The sequence below is a fragment of the Spermophilus citellus genome (genome assembly GCF_964194105.1).
Source record: "Spermophilus citellus genome assembly, chromosome: 1".
In the NCBI taxonomy this organism is placed as follows: Eukaryota; Metazoa; Chordata; class Mammalia; order Rodentia; family Sciuridae; genus Spermophilus; species Spermophilus citellus.
In genome coordinates this window covers 225,774,019-225,791,052 of record NC_138182.1, presented here as the reverse complement: position 1 = coordinate 225,791,052, position 17,034 = coordinate 225,774,019, and the positions used below count along the sequence as shown (strand labels likewise).

Sequence of the window (17,034 nt, the reverse complement as noted above, 5' to 3'; positions counted from 1 at the left end):
TCCTGCTTCAGCCTTCTGTGTTGCTGGGATTACAGGCGTGCTCTACCACACCCAAAAGTAGCTAGTTATTTTTAAAAAGTTACAGATTTTTAAAAATCTATGCAGGGGGAAATGAGGATATATAAATCAGAGTTAGTTTGAATTTAGAACACAAAATGCGTGACATAAAGTATTCTATTTTGCTAAAGGATGTTTCCAAATTCGGTTTTGCAGTGCAAAAGAAAATAACATAAGAATTCACATAGCCCAGCCAGGCACTGTGGCATACACTTACAATCCCAGTAACACGGGAGGCCAGACTCAGCAACTTAGCAAGGCCCTAAGCAATTTAGCAAAACCCTGTCTCAAAAGAAAAAATTAAAAAAGCACCCTTGGGTTCAATCCCCATTACCAAAAACAAAGAATTCACACAGTCATATAAGCAAACAAACTGAACAACAAAAAACAAACAACCAGACCAGTTGAATAGAAGCACAATTATTTCCGGCACTGAGACCAAAGAGAAATATCTCCTATAGGTTTCCATAAGAAAGATATGGGGTAATACAATAAAGTCCATATTTTTGTAGTAAAAATATCTTTAGGCTTTTGTACAATTTCACAATGTTTCTAAAAGTGAGCAAATAAGACAATGTATGTATCTTTTTTTTTTTTTAAAGAGAGAGTGAGAGAGGAGAGACAGAGAGAGAGAGAGAGAGAGACAGAATTTTTTAATATTTATTTTTTAGTTCTCCGCGGACACAACATCTTTGTTGGTATGTGGTGCTGAGGATCGAACCCCGGCCGCACACATGCCAGGCGAGCGCGCTACCGCTTGAGCCACATCCCCAGCCCCAATGTATGTATCTTTGACGGTGTAATAGAATCTAAGACAACTTAGCCTTTAGGAAAGTTACCACAGATTGTTGAGAGCCACAGCCCAAGGGGCCCCAGCAAACTTCCAGCTGCCAGCTGATGATTGGCTCACAGCGGCCCCAGCAAACTTCTAGCTGCCAACTGATTGGCTCCTCTGCTGTGATGCTCATTGGGCTGTTTCCCCGCCCTTTCAGACCACGGAGCTACTCATTGGGGGACTTTTTTGGCTCCGCCCACAGTGACCCAGCCAATTGGCCTCAAGAGCAGGAGGAGTGTGGGAGGTTGAGAGGCTTGTGGGAAGCTGGTGGTGGCAGTTGGGCTCTGAGGGTTTTCCTGAGGAGCTGTGTGGTGTGGTGTGTGGTTCTAAAAATAAAGTTTGTTTCTTTTGACAAGTGGCTCCTGAATTGTGTCCAGCCAGACTGCGGGCAACAGATATTTCTCTCAGCTATATTTTTTGGCTGAAATTTTTCCAATAAACACTTCAGAAGTCCAAGTTTATATTACATTGATAATTAGCTTTCCATTTTTTTTTTACAGAGAAAAAGAAATGGGGAAGAATGGGAAAAGCATTATTTAAGCAGTAAATAACCAAAAAAAGTAAGCAACCTCTCCTTATATCCTTATATGTCCCATATTTTGTGTGTGTGTGTGTGTGTGTGTATGCACGCACATGTGTGTGTTTGGAGGTGGCAGGGGCATCTGTTCTTTATTCTTGCAAGATCAAAAAAATTCCTTCATAATGAGCATATAAAAATAAAAATTTATTCTTTCAGCTATACTTCATTTTTATGGAAAAAAAACCTTGAAAACAGCAACTAGTTTCAGTTAACTGAAATAAAGATCTTTCTTACTGTTTGAAAAGAATACAACACAAATGATATAAAATAACTTTTATTTACATAATTTATATCTATAGAACATAACTGCTTTCTTTAGAACAAGAAAATTTACATATGACAGATATTGCTTTTTTTGTCAACAACTTCTTCAAGCGGTAGTATACATGGTTGTGTCTTTTTAAAATAATATGGTGGTAAACAATGGATATTAATATTTTTATCGGTGTCTCAATCATTTACCAACAATTAGGCTTTGAAGCCATCATGTTGATCACATGCTAAGATGTAAGTGTTTAGGAGGAAAAGTCAAGAAAAGAAAAAGACTTTTAATCACATCTCCTTCAAGATTTATAAAATAAATTCTTTGCAACACCTTTACATCAGTCAGACTTAACACAGATCATTCCATCTTGTAAGGTAAGTGCAGTGATTAAACTTCTCTTTATCAAGATAAGTTTTAAGACTATAACAGTGGGATAATTTGTTAACTGACTTGATTCTCTATACAATGAATGCCCTATATTTGTTATTGTTATACATTAAGAAATTATCATCCATAAAACTGGTTTATTGTAGATGTTAGCAAAGTTAAAAAATAAATATTATACAGGGATAAATTATAATTTAGTCATGGCAATCTAATACCCAAACTAACACTAATTAAGAAATTTCAGAATGAGTTTTGTTTGGTTTGGTTTTTGAGATAGGTTCTCACCATGTTGCCCCTGATGGGATCAAACTCACCATACTCCTGCCTCAGCATCTCAAGTACCTGGGATTACAGACATGTGTTACTGTACTCAGTACAATATGAGATTTTTAAAAATTTATATAAATAGGTTATTAAAATAGCAATGTGATTTACTACCATGATTTTGTGACATTAATCAATAAAATAAATAAATGCATACTTATATAGAGAATTTCCACTCAGATTTACAGATCTTCATTCACGAGAAAAAGTTAAATTGTAAATTTCTCTGTAAGGCAATAAATAGAAGATGCTCTAATAGCAAGTTCCAATAAATTGGCATCACTGTTAAACTTGCTAAGCCATTATCCTCTTTTTAAGGAACTTGAAAACTGGCCACCATTTTTTCAAATTACAAAACCCTAAAATTATCTAGACTTTAAAATATTTTCCCAATTGAAATACTGATCATTTCATAATGCAATCAACACAGTTTTAACTTATAGGCACAACTCATAACTCCAATGACAAATAACTTATACATACAGATATCAGCACCTTAAGGTAAGAAAACTATTGTTTAATGTAGGGTTAAACTAAAAACAATCCAGCCATGGCCCTTCATTCAAGTACTGTCTGTGGCAGAGTTGCATAGCTGCCACACAGACCAGCTGGCCTGCAAACTCAAAAATATTTTGCAGAAGTTTATTAACTCCAGAGCTAATATATAATGTCCAGCTAGGAGGCTTTTCAAATAAAATCAGAATAAATCTGCTCTTTGAGAAATTTAATTTGAAACAGGAAAGGTTTGTTCAGGTAGAATGAATGGAAATATCAATCTCAAAATTAAAAATACTTACATTCATATTGATGACAATTACTGACCTTATAAAATCTTAAAATCTTGTTCTTATTTTGTTTTTAACATCACATTTATGTTCTGTGGTACATGTTCTTTAAACAGGGGTTGGGGGAGGAGCTATCAAGAAACATTTTTTTTAAGGAGTGTATGTAAAGGAGACTGAGTTTTTTTGGTTTTTTTGATACCAGGGATTGGATCCAGAGGTGCTTAACCACTGAGCCACATCCCTAGCCCTTTTTTTAAAATTTTTGACAGGGTCTCACTAAGTTGCTTAGAGCCTCACTAAACTGTAGAGACTGGCTTTGAACTAATGATCCTCCTGCCTCAGCCTCCTGAGCTGCTGGGATTACAGGCGTGTGCCACCATGCCCCACAGAAGACTGAGTTTTGTGTGAGAATTTGTCTCCTAAGTGAAGTTGAGTTTTTTCTCTCCCTGAAAATCCTGAGATTACCATGAAATAAGAAAAATAAAAATTCACAGTACAAAGTCAATATACTAAACTATGAGGAAAAAAAGCATTTAAACCATACATACTACTCAAACATTTTCAGTTATATCATTTTAAAATCTACAAATAAAGAGGGAAAGGAGACAAACATAAAATTTGTTAATGCCTTCTTTACCCACAATCTGAGGGGTGCATATAATTAAAACTGAGTATGCTTTTAAATAAAAATTTAAAAATAAATAAGCTCTTTGATGTATCAACTTTATAAATAGTAAATTTAAATACTAGTTCTTCAATTAGGACTAATGGTACATCACCATGAATTAGAAAAATACATATTTTTGAGTGAGTCAGATACACAACTGATAATAGAAAAGTTTTTTAACTTTACCATACAAGTGGACAATTTGCTTTCATATACTTGGAGGTAACTGAAAGGGCCTTCATCATCCCCCCAAAAAGGAAAATAAAAACAAAAACCTTTACAAAAGAAGTTCACTGAATGTTAAATACAAAAAACCTCCAATGTCGGCACTGATTTATACAGACATTAATCCACAATATTCCCAATGTCCATGTGTGCTCAAAATAGGAAGTGTCAAAATGTAAACAAGAGTTGTTATTTCTGAGAAAGCAGTCTTAATTGCTTGGTATTTCCAAAATGCTGAATCAATCAGAACCAAAGGAACCTCAGCAATGTTTTCCATTAATTATAAAAGCTTTAACTTGAGCTCATTAGATGTTCAAACTTGACCTAAAGAAAAATAAACAGTGATGCTTTTTTCTAAATGCTGCTTTGCTGATGTAATTGATTCTGGAAATTCCAATACTTAAAAAAAGAAAAAAAGAAGAAGAAACCCAAAAGACTTTCATTCTGTTTCATCTACTTCAATGAAGATATCACTGAAGAAATATTCAGAGACTGTGGTTGGCTCCTGATCAGGTGCCCGGTGTTGGCCACTTTTATGTTCTTCTTTCAGTAAGGGCTGATCACAAGAAACCTAAAAAGGTAATAAAAATAAATACGCAATACAACATTTACATATCTCTAGTGGGTACTTTTCTAGTGTGCACAAAGGCCCCGAGTTTGATCTCCAGCATGGGGCGGGGGGGGGGGGAGTAATTCTAAACACAACAGAGTTTTAACAGCAAGGTAATTTGTTACATCAGCTATAACAATAAAATTGGACGCATCCTAAATATACAACACTTCGACATGATTTGGCAAATTATAAGATGCTCAAGATCCGTTTCTTCATCTTAACTCTCAAGAAAAAGTTGTAATAACACAGAAAAACATAACATTGTTGAATCAGTAAATGACACTTCAATTACTGATGTAACAACAGATAGACCCATAAAACAGAAAAGCACCCAAAGGCATCACAAATCAGAGATCTTATCAAACACTTATAAATCTATAAAAAATTAAGATAGCATAGTATTGGCACAGGAATACATACAGATCAATAAAACAGAAGATTAGAAATAACATGGAAATTTATTATCTGATGAAAATTATATTTTGAAGAACAAATGAGAAAAGTTAAGATTATTCAGGAGCTGATTTTGGAGAGCTGTATAACCACTACAGGATGAAAAACCAGTCAGACCTATATTTTATCAACATAAATTCTAGATTAATCCAAAGACCTAAATGTAAAAACATTAATTAAAACAACCACAAAAAAATGTACTATAATATGCCATAGTAAAATACTTATAATCCTGGTTTGGGAGGGGAGTGATATCTTTTTAAATGACCTGAAGTCAGAAGCCGTAAAAGAAACAATTGATAAATTCATCTACATAAAAGCTAACAGATGGGACTAAAAGACAAAGGGCATGTGCAAAAAAAAAAAAAAAAAAAAAAAAAAAGCAATCTATATCACCAAAGGGCATTTTCCTCCCTAATAAGAACTTCTACAAATCAGTATGAAAAGATAAATAATTTTTTTTAAATGTCAAATTATATCAATATATGTTACTGAAAATAAAGCATGAGTGGGGTATAGTGGCAACCACTTAAAACCTAGCTACTTGGGAGACTGAGGCTACTTGGAGGATCACAAGTTTAGGGTCAGCCTGAACAAAATAAAATAAAAAGGGGCAGGGGGTATAGCTTAGTGGTAGAGCACTAGCCTATACGCACAAGGCCCTGGGTTCAATCCCCAATACCACACACACACAAAAAAAATCACATAGAAACTAATAAAATCCATATGGAGAACAATCAGGCAGTACCTATCAAAGGAATAATCATTCCTTTTAATATTAAATCAACTCTATTGCTAGGAATTAAACCAATGGGTATATGTAATGAGTCATTTTTAAGTTAAGCTATTACCACATTGCTTAAAATAACAAATAATTAAGAACAACCTAAATGCCTAAGAATACTAGACTATGATTATTATAAGATACAACCAAATAATGGAATACCATATAGTCATTAAAAACAATGAGGGTACTCTTGGACAGTTATCCCTGAAAAATAAAAATTAATGTTTATATGGAACACACACATGAATGATCATAACAATTTTGCTCATAATAGCAAAAATTCAAAACAACTCAGATGTCCTTTAATGGCTGAATGAATAAGTAAAACTGTGGTACATTTATAGTAGGGAATATTATTCAGCAACAAAAAGATCAACAAAATATTGATACATAAAACCACTTGGAAGAATCTCCAGGAAACTGCTAAATGAAAAAAGCCATCTTGAATGTATGATTCCATTTATGTAACATTCTTTTTTTTTTGTTTAAATATATATATATATATATATATATATATATATATTATATATATATATTTTAGTTGTAGGTGAATATATAGTATCTTTATTTCGTTTTTACGTAGTGCTGAGGATTGAACCCAGTGCTTCATACATGCTGGGCCAGCACTCTACCACTGAGCCACAACCCCAGCCCCATTTATGTAACATTCTTGAAATGATAAATTCAATGGTGAACAAGTTGCCAGCAGTTAAGAAGGGAGTGGATGTGTAATCAATGTGAATCTGCAATATGTATACGGTGTAAAAATGGGAGTTCATAATCCGTTTGAATCAAATGTATGAAATATGATATGTCAAGAGCTTTGTAATGTTTTGAACAACTAATAAAAAAAAAAAAAAGAAGGAAGTGGAGGGCTGGGGATACTGCTCAGTTGGTAGAATGCTTTCCTAGCATGCACAAGTCCCTGGGTTCAATCCCCAGCACAAATACAACAACAACAACAACAACAACAACAACAACAACAACAACAACGGGTGGGGTGGGGTGGGGAGTGGAAATGAAAAAGAAGTGGGTGCATCTTAAAGGGGTATTATACAAAGGACACTTGCAGTGATAGAGAACTGTTCTGCATTCTGACTGGAGCGATGTCAATATCCTGGTTGCAATACTGGAACATATTTTGCAAAACATTACCAATGGGGGAAAATAGATAAAAGGAAGATGGAACTCCTCTGTATTACTTACAACTAACTACATGTGAAACTACAATTATTTTAAAATAAAAAATTCAAATTAAGGAAGATAGAGACAGAGAAGAAGCTCTTCACTACTCTCCAAAGGTTTCTAAGACATACTGTTACGTTAAAAAAAGTAGGATATAGACAGATGTGTTGGTAGTCCAAGGTACTTGGGAGGTTGAGGCAGGATCAAAAGTTTGAGGCCAGGGGCTGGGAATGTGGCTCAAGCGGTAGTGCGCTCGCCTGGCATGCATGCGGCCCGGGTTCAATCCTCAGCACCACATACAAACAAAGATGTTGTGTCCGCCGATAACTAAAAAATAAATATTAAAAAATTCTCTCTCTCTCTCTCTCTCTCTCCTCTCTCACTCTATCTTTAAAAATAATAATAATAAAAAAAAAGTTTGAGGCCAGCCTCAGCAACTTAGCAAAATAAAAAGTAATAAGGGGGGAAAAAAAAGTAATAAGGGGGCTGTAGTTGTGGCTCAGTGATGGAGCACTTGCCTAGCATGTGTAAGGCACTGGGTTCAATCCTTAGCACCACATAAAAATAAACAAACAGGGGCTGGGGTTGTGGCTCAATGGTAGAGTGCTTGTAATTGAGATTCTTGCCTCATATTATATACTAAGTTGCCTAGGCTGTCCTTGAACTTGCAATTCTGCCTCAGCCTCCCATGTAGCTGGGATTACAGGAATGTACCACTGGGCCTGGATGAACACAGTCAAAATTTTAAAACTGATTACTGAAAAATTTAAAGCTCTGGAGAAATATTTCTTAAATAATAAGCTATACGCAGCAAAAAAAAAAATCAACAAAAAATACAAAAGAAAATTCTAGTAAATATATGGGGAAAAAAATCAAGTCATTAGTAACTAAAGAAATGCCAATTAAAACAATAAAACAGTGAAAATTATATTTTCACCTCTCCATCATTATATTTAATAGAAAAAAATTTTTGAAGTGTTTTTAATATCTAACACTGGCAAGGATATGATTAAACTGGCACTGCCTTACTGCTAATAATTATAGCTGTTCTATAAAATAATTTGGCAATGATAATCAAGATTCACAAGTTCACAAATTTTTGCCATTAGACAGTTACAGGATACAAAGAAATGAAACACTAATTCTAGTTTTAAGGTTCTAGTTTATCCTTGTGGGTGTCAGGACATTTGTCCTAAGGCAAACAAAATGCAAGCACTGCTTCATTTTGCTTCCACAAATCAGAAGCAATTTGATAAAAGAAATGGCAATTAAGTGTCTATTTATGGTTCTGAACTAAACTAGGTGTAACTTAGTAATCCAATACCTTATTTTTTCCAGGATAGAGGGTTTGATAGGGGAGAAAACTGATGTGAATTATTCTGAAATAATTTTTGATACCCAAATGAAAACAAAAGTACCATATTTTTCCCGAGTCTAATATTCAACTCATTTTATTATACAAACAATAAAATATGATAGTTATCACATACCTGAGCTGATGAACTGTCAATATTCTCCGATTGAGTATTAGTAGCAACACTTGGAGATGGAAGCAGATCAGAGGACTCTTGATTTTTTTTCTCGCCTTCACTAAGTGGATTAGATCGTTTCAAATTCCTCCTCGATACAGGTATAAGAGGTTTTACGCGCTTCTTACTATGGACGTGAGTAGGTTCATCAGATTCCAAATTATTCTTTGAGCATATTAAAGATAAAAATCCCAGGGGTCTTCTGCCACGCCTAGAAATGCAAATGTAAATATATTCATGAATATCCAAGGAAGACATATTCTTAATGCTATCTTCTTTCTACTAATGCTAAAATGGCACACTCACTATGTACTGGTGTCACTAAGCCATAACATACATCTCTGACAGGATCAAGGCTTACTCTAGAGTAGAGTTTCCCATGTTGAAAAGTTCATATCAATCACCTGGCAACATAATTAAAGTGAAAATTCTGACTGAAATGCTAGTGTGACCTGAGTCCTGCATTTCTAACAAGTTCTCAAATATGACCACACTTAAGAGAAGCAAGGCTCTGGAACAGGAGTCAGAGCAAATGATGGTCCAATCATACGATTATGTAAGTAAGTTTTACTGAAACAGGCATGTGCATCTGTCTATGGTTGCTTTTGGGGTTTTTAAAAATATATTTAGTTGTAGATGGATACAGTAACTTTAGTTAGTTTGTTTCCTTATTTTTATGTGGGGCTGGGGGTCAAATCCAGTGCCTTATATGTGCTAGGCAAGTGCTTTGCCACTGAGCTACAGCCCCATATGGTTGCTTTTATATTGTAACTGCAAAGCTAAGCTGAGTAGCTGCAAGAGAAACCATATAGTCCACAAAGCCTAGAATATGTACTATATGACCTTTTATATAACAAGCTTGCTGCCCTCTGTTCTAGAACACTGCTTCTCTCAGCTTGTTTTAATCCAAACCCCCCATTCTATTTTCAGTACCACTCTAAAGACAGAAAATATATCACTGAGCTTTACTTTCTATATAGTTTAGATAATACAGACAACAGATTTATTAAATAAGCATTTTAAAGACATGTCCTTTCCCCTTAGTGGAGGCTAATGTATGTTGCCTCCCTTCTACTCACCATGTAAATTTTTTCTCCTTTTTTTTTTTTTTGGCAATAGTGAGGATTAAATGCAGGTCCTCATGGATGCTAGGCAAGCATTCTACCACTGAGCTACATCCCCAGCCCCATATAAATGTTTTGAATGCTGCTGACAAACCAATAATTGTTGATAACCTAGAAGACTCACTTCTAGAGTATGAGAAAAAACAATGTGGGAGAAGTTGGCTTTGGGCTTAAATTTAACTCTTAGTCTTATAGAAAGCAAGCCATGGTTTAATATGAGATAAGGAAAATGAGATAAGGAAAGAAAATGAAACATTATTTGGGAATTCAATAAAACAACTTCCAGCAATACCTCTGTACCAATTCTATGTCTCTTATCATCAATGTGTGCATTAGCAACTACATATGGCAGAATGCATAATGACCTAAACAATAACCACAATCTGGGGAAAAATGTGTGCCATATATCTAAAAAAAGTCAGATGCTCTTCTTTATATTACTGATAGAGAACATGTTTTTAAAACATCAACTTTTGTATTGAATTTCTTCTCTATATTCGTGTTATAGCTATAGGTTATATTTTTTCAGTGGGTAATGGAATATTTATTAAAGATTTGCACATGATACCTGGACAATGGAGTTTTTGAAGGTGCCACTCTGCTACCCATTTGTTCAGATGTAGAAGCAGAATCTGTTCCTTTTTCTTTATCAGATACAACCATCTCATCCTGAGGCAACTGACGCATATTCTTTTCTATACACATATCTCTTATTCTACCAACAGACCTAGACCCTATATTCTGAGAAGTTGTTTCAAGTTTCTCTTTTTGAGGTTCTGGAGTTGCTCGTGTGCATCCTGAGGTAGGGAAAATACCTCGTTCCTGGTAAGAGTCCCCTTCAAAAAAAGAGAACAAATGGTAAGTATGTATATTAAAATTAATACTTATATTTTAATTGCAATATTTGAGGGGAAAAACCATGGTATCTTATAACAAACCTCATCTAATAAGAGAAGCCTAAATTATAATTAGTGGACTTACTTGGAAAATTAAAAATAACTGAGTAAAAGTTATAGTAATACCTTTGACAAAAATAGTGGTATTACTATAAAAAGTTTTTTTCCAAAAATATATTTTGAACTATCAAAATGAAAGGATGATCACTTTAAAATAATCTAAGACTCTTTAAACTATAGAAGCTAAACCAACCCAAAATATAGGTGGTCACTTGGGTATCTGTAGTCTAGTGGAAAAGAAAACCCCACAGGTTCTTAAACACTCAGGTTAGCTTTAAAGAGTTTTATTTTCCTAAATAGTAGATAAAACCCAAAGCAGCAGTTAGTTAGAAATGAGAAATTTCTTGTTAAACAAAAAATAAAAAATAAATTTCCCTTTAGATAGCTATTTCTAAGGCTCAGTTCCCAGTGAGAATGTCCTAGGCTCCCTGAAAAAAGAATGAAGTTGATAAGTATACCTACCTTTAAAAAACAAAACAAAACATGATTAAGGATGGCATATGAGGGGCTGGGATTGTGGCTCAGAGGGAGAGTGTTCACCTCGCATTCGTGAGGCACTGGGTTCGATCCTCGGCACCACATAAAAAATAAAATAAAGATATTGTGTCCACCTATAACTTAAAAAAATTTTTTAAAAAGGATGGCATATGATATATCACTATATCATTAATACTTCAGAGTGTTGTGATCTGTTAACACTTTTATCAGAGAGGAGGAAATAAATGAAACAGATATTAGAACATTTCTAAAAGCTGGAAACCGTAACCAGATTACAGTTTCACAATTAAAGTTGGACAATTAAGATTAAGTCAATGACATTGTTATTATCTTGTAAGTGTCTTTAAAAAGCCAGAACCAGGTCTTGGGGAGCAGCCCAGTAGTAGAGCACTTAGTTAGCATGAATGAGGCCTCGATTTTGATCCCCGGCACCATACAACAAACAAACAAAAACCTCAAATCATTAAACCCTTCTTTTCGAATTTTAACTCTACAAAGATGCCACCATTAATAATTTTTTTTTAATTCTTGAGAATTAAATTTTTAAAAAAGTTCTTAACCATTGCCATAGTTCAGCAATGGCTTAACAGGCCTAAGAAATGGTAAGTCTCAAAGAAATGAGGAATAATAAAAATTCAGGGCAAAGTTAAGGAGCTATAAGAACAACTGCCTTCATACTACTCAGTTAATTCCTAAAATGTAGTTACTGAGCTTTTACAAAAAATCTTTGTACAGTCATTATGTTTTTCCACTAATTACAGGATGAAAGGAGCTTATTTTGGCTATCAATATGCCAAATCCAATGTCTTAATAGGAGAGTAAATACTGACAATAAAATTAAGGTTCTTTAAAAAAAAAAGTGAGCAAGAGTGCTTCAAGCTCAAAATGTGTGGGAAATAATCAGGGGTACTTAGCAATGTGATCATGTTAAAATTTATTTCACTCACCTGTTTCCTCAAAAACATTTAATTTCTCTGAACACACCTGTTTTAAGAAAATTTACAAAAAAATTTAGAAATCTATTTGTCAAATAAAATTCCCTCCCTCCATTCCCTTCTTTCCTTTCTATAAAGAAGGCATGTATCTCCCAGGAAGCTCTAGAGTCACTAATGTTTTATAGAAATTCTAGCAAACATTTCTGGAAATGATTTGGCAACTGTTAAACTGGTACACAGGAGAGGGAAAGCTGCCAAATGCCTCTTATCTCAAGCATAATATCGACACCAACCAAACATCATACTTAAATGTCAAGTGCAATAGTACAATTGTGTGTGTGTGGTGCTGGAGGTTGAACCCAGGACCTTGTACATGCTAAGCAGGTGTTCCACCACTGAGCTACACTCCAACCCCTCAAATCAAATATTACAAGTAGCACATCAATAGACTAGCAAATATATAATAATCAAATAGTTTGTTTCAGGAATGTAAAGATGATTCAACATTAGAAATCTAATATAATTCAATAGACCTAAGGAGAAAAAGCATTTATTAACAGTATTATTCATTCCTGAAAAAAGTAAATAAAATGTACTAGATATGTTCTTTTTTTTTCCTTTCTTTTCCTTTCTTTTTTTTTTTTTTAATATAGATGGGGTCTCGCTATGTTGCCCAGGTTAGTCCTAACTTGTGGGCTCAAATGATGCTTTTGCCTCAACCTTCCTTCCTTCTTTTCCCTCTGGTACTGGGGATTGAACCCACAGCGCTTAACCATTGAGCCACATTCCTAGCTCCTTATTTTATTTTGAGACAGAGTCCTGCTAAATTGCTGGCTTTGAACTTGAGATTCTCCTATCTCAGACTCCTGAGCTGCTAGGATTACAAGCATGCACTACCACACCTAGTAACATTTTCTTAAAGCCATAAAATATAATCATTGAAAGGTGAAAGCTGGCATCCCACTTAATAGGAAGTATCCTCATTAATCAGGAATAAGAAAAAGATGTCAACTTTGGGATTACTTTTTTAACATTATTTTTTACTTATATCAGTCATTATAAATAAAACAGAAAAAATTAGGAGTATAAAAAGTAGAATTGGAATTCCAATTGCAGATGAGATGCCTGTTAACCTACAAAACCTCAAATCAACTGAATGCACATGAGGAAATTCAGAAAGTTCTCTTAATTAGAGAGAAAAGAGAGTGATTGAGCTCAATGATAAAAACAATATGATTAAGTTCTCAAGGATAACATAATAAGAAATGTATGAATTCTATAAGAGCTTAAAATAAAATTGAAAAGACACATAGCAACACTTAAATGGAAAGACATTATGTTTTTTGATTGGAAGATTCATTATTATAATTATATTGTCAATTTTCCTTATGTTCATCTGACGGATTAATTAATAATTAACTCTAATTAAGAGAACTTTCTGAATAAAATTAATGCAAATTTTAAAGACTTCAACAAACTAATACTAAAATCCATATAAATTTAAGAACACTAGCAGTAATGAGAAGTCTGAAAAAAAGAATAAAAGTATATGTTATTAGAGGAGAGACTATTCCTATAAAATATTAAAGCACAAAGTTACAATACTTAAAATAGTATGAGATTGTCCCTGGAAGATCAGGTAAATCCACATTAAAAAAGTCCAGGAAGATATACAAATACATATGGAGATGATAACTGAAAAAAGTATAGTTTTCATCAGTGGAAAAAAGATGAATTATTCAACTTATGGTGTTAGAACAATTGAAAAGTCATCATGGAAAACTTAAGTTGGCCCCATTCTTTACACCAAAATAAACTCTACATAAGTCAGTAATATTAGCTAGAAATTTTAAGACTCAAAGGATTTCCCAGAAGCCACACATGAAAAGATTGATGTTTGCATGTCTTTTTTTTTTTGGGGGGGGGGACAGTGATTGAACCTAGGGGTGCTTAACCACTGAGCCATTTTCCCAGCTCTTTTTTATTCTTTATTTTTTAAAAATAACTTTATTTTATTTATAATTTTTATGTGGTATTGAGGATAAAACCCAGTGCCTCACACATATTAGGTAAGTGCTCTACCACTGTGCTGCATCTCCAGCTCTGTTTTGTATTTTATTAGAGAGAGGGTCTCACTGAGTTGCTTAGCGTCTCACTTTTGTTGAGGCTGGCTTTGAACTCACAATCCTCCTGCCTCAGCCTCCCGAGCTACTGGGATTACATCTGTGTGCCATCACATCTAGCTGCATGTCTTTTTGAATGCACTCTATGTATTATTCTAGGATGTCTTTTTGAATGCACTCTATGTATTATTCTAGAATTCTGCATAAGAAATTCTTTTAATTGTTAAAGTACTGAAAACAAAAGTTAGAAAACAAAAATCACAAGTAAGCCAATAGACTATTTCTTACATATTCATAAATGTACAGTTATCATATTTTAGACCTATTATAATCTGGTAATGTTATTTCATAATGTTTTGTATTTGATAATATACTATGATCTTTTTCATATGTCACTAACTATACTTTTAAAATCAAAACAGTCTCTGCAGGGAATGCTAATAAATTGCTGAAACTGGTGACTAGTACATGGGAATACATTATATTCTACTGTCTATCTCTGTCTAGGTTTCAAAACTCTTCCATCAAAAAGTTAACCTTGAGCCAAGTGTGATGGCACATGCCTATAATCCCAGCAGCTTGGGAGGCTGAGGCAGGAAGATCCTGAGTTCAAAGCCAGCTTCAACAAAAGCGAGGTGTTACGCAACTCAGTAAGACCCTGTCTCTGCAATTCAGTGGTTGAGTATCCCTGAGTGCAATCCCTGGTACAATAAAACAAAAAACAGTTAACCTTGGCAGGACTGGGTTGTGACTCAGTGTAGAGCACTTGCCTAGCACTTGAGAGGCACTGGGTTTGGGTTTGATCCTTAGCACCACATAAAAATAAATAAAATGCAGATGGCATGCTGTCCATATACAACTAAAACAAAATCTTTTTCATTAAAAAAAAAAAAAGAGTTACCTTTAGTACTGTAAAAAGTTAAATAAATCTGCCTAAGAACACAGAGTCAAAAGATAAATGAGGGCTAGGGTTGTAGCTCAGTGGTAGAGCGATTGCTTCACATATATGAAGCCCTGGGTTTGATCCTCAACACCACATAAAAATAAATAAATAAAAATAAAGGTATTGTGCACACCTACAACTAAAAAAAAATTTAAAATAAAAGATAAGTGACAAACTGGAGGTAAAAATTTGCTGCTCATTACCATATCTATCTCACAGAATTTTTCCAGATCTATAAGAAAATAGCAACACTCTTTTAAAAAAATGTGTAAAGAATATAAATTCATTTCATAGTCAAAGAAACATAAATGGCTCTAAATCATATGAAACGATGTTCAATCTTACTCATTACAAGAGAAACTAAAACTATTCTGTGATACAATTTTTTTTACCTATCATAAACATGAAAGTATACTTCCTCTGTATCTCATCTAAGAACTATTGGTCTTCAGCTCTCCCTTTGAAGAAATAGAATTTCAATTGATTTGCCATAGTATAGTTACAAATTATAAATAGTATTAGAAATAAAACAAGAGGATACTAGGAAACCTACAACATGATCACTAGTGATTAAATCTACATCAAGGAGTTTGACTTTCTTGAGGCACTGATAACTGAGCTAGAGCAGTCTGCAATGTTTTACAAGGTAATGTTTCATATAGAAGGGACAGCAAACAAAATGCCTTGGGACATGAAGGATTATAGCGCATTTAAAGGAATTGAAAGATGGCCAATGTGGCTAGAAAGTGAGATGAAAACTAGCACAAAATCAGACTAGAGACAGAAATGGGTAAAACTATCTATAGGGGCTCAGACGCTCTGGTTTTATTCTAAGAGCAATGGAAAACTTTACACATTATGATGATATTACTATTATTTTATACATCAGAAAATCGATCCTGAGAGGTAAAGTATCTTATTTACAGTTCTATAGCTGTTGGGTGGCAGAGCTAAGATCCAGGTCTACATAACACTTTTGGCCTTATTTTCAGCCTACATCACAGAACTGAGAGTAGTTTTCCCGATTAGGTCAACTGATTTTTACACTTAACTAATAAAAAAGTGATAATCCCAAACAGGCCTTATCTATTATTTATGATGATAAGTGTCTGAACTAAGTTTATGTATCTATAAAAGTGTTAAGAGCCAGAAGGAAAAAATAGAAACATGTCTCTTCCACTATGGCCATCGCACTTACCTAAAGAGTCTATCTTACCTCAGAAGTATATTGTTGACAATCATCTCCTGAAGTGAGAGACCTTTTTTTGACAGGAGAAACATGGTTGCTTTCATCAAGAGTGCAATGAGATCTCTTCCTAGATATAAGATCCAAATTAGCAGGAGGCTGTTCAGAAGCATCTCTTGCAGAATTAGATAAACACATGGCATCTTGACCAACTGAAGTTAGTGGTAAACGCTTACTGCATAGAAAAAAAAATGCAGAGAAAAATCAATGAATCAAAAGTTATTTAATGATGTTAAAGACTGAGCTATTCCAATTAAATTTCTAATGAAACCAAATTCCAAATAAATAAATTCAAGATCACGGTCATTAAGATTCTAGTTCTGAGCTGCATTCATACTTAAAGGCTTACAACCTAATCTCCCAATATTTAATTAAATCTGAAGTATATGTGTTCATGTCTTTAAACTTTTAATCTAAAATGTCCCTTCCTAATATAAATGGCTTCAATTTCTAATGCTACTTCATAAGTTTTCCAATGGTAATCAAAATATAGCTTAACAGTTCTACATGAAAGAAT

General features: G+C 34.0%; 1 protein-coding gene across 6 annotated transcripts in view; it reads right to left on the bottom strand.

Annotated features, from left to right (window-relative positions):
* Nucleotides 1–1,734: 1,734 nt before the first annotated feature.
* The window catches only part of BDP1 (BDP1 general transcription factor IIIB subunit), a 99,994-nt gene continuing 84,694 nt past the window's right edge, over nt 1,735–17,034 (bottom strand). For 3 of the 6 annotated variants that reach the window (XM_081284665.1, XM_081284666.1, XM_081284667.1), the window contains exons 35-39: nt 16,488–16,692; nt 12,218–12,254; nt 10,385–10,652; nt 8,654–8,903; nt 1,735–4,696 (exon numbers count right to left, since the gene is read on the bottom strand). In XM_081284665.1, coding sequence (XP_081140791.1) covers nt 4,565–4,696; nt 8,654–8,903; nt 10,385–10,652; nt 12,218–12,254; nt 16,488–16,692 — 892 coding nt within the window. In that variant the 3' untranslated portion in view covers nt 1,735–4,564. Of the gene's footprint in view, nt 4,697–8,653; nt 8,904–10,384; nt 10,653–11,234; nt 11,342–12,217; nt 12,255–16,487; nt 16,693–17,034 lie in introns of those variants that run through there. The other 3 variants (XM_081284668.1, XM_081284669.1, XM_081284670.1) reach the window with 3 other exon arrangements.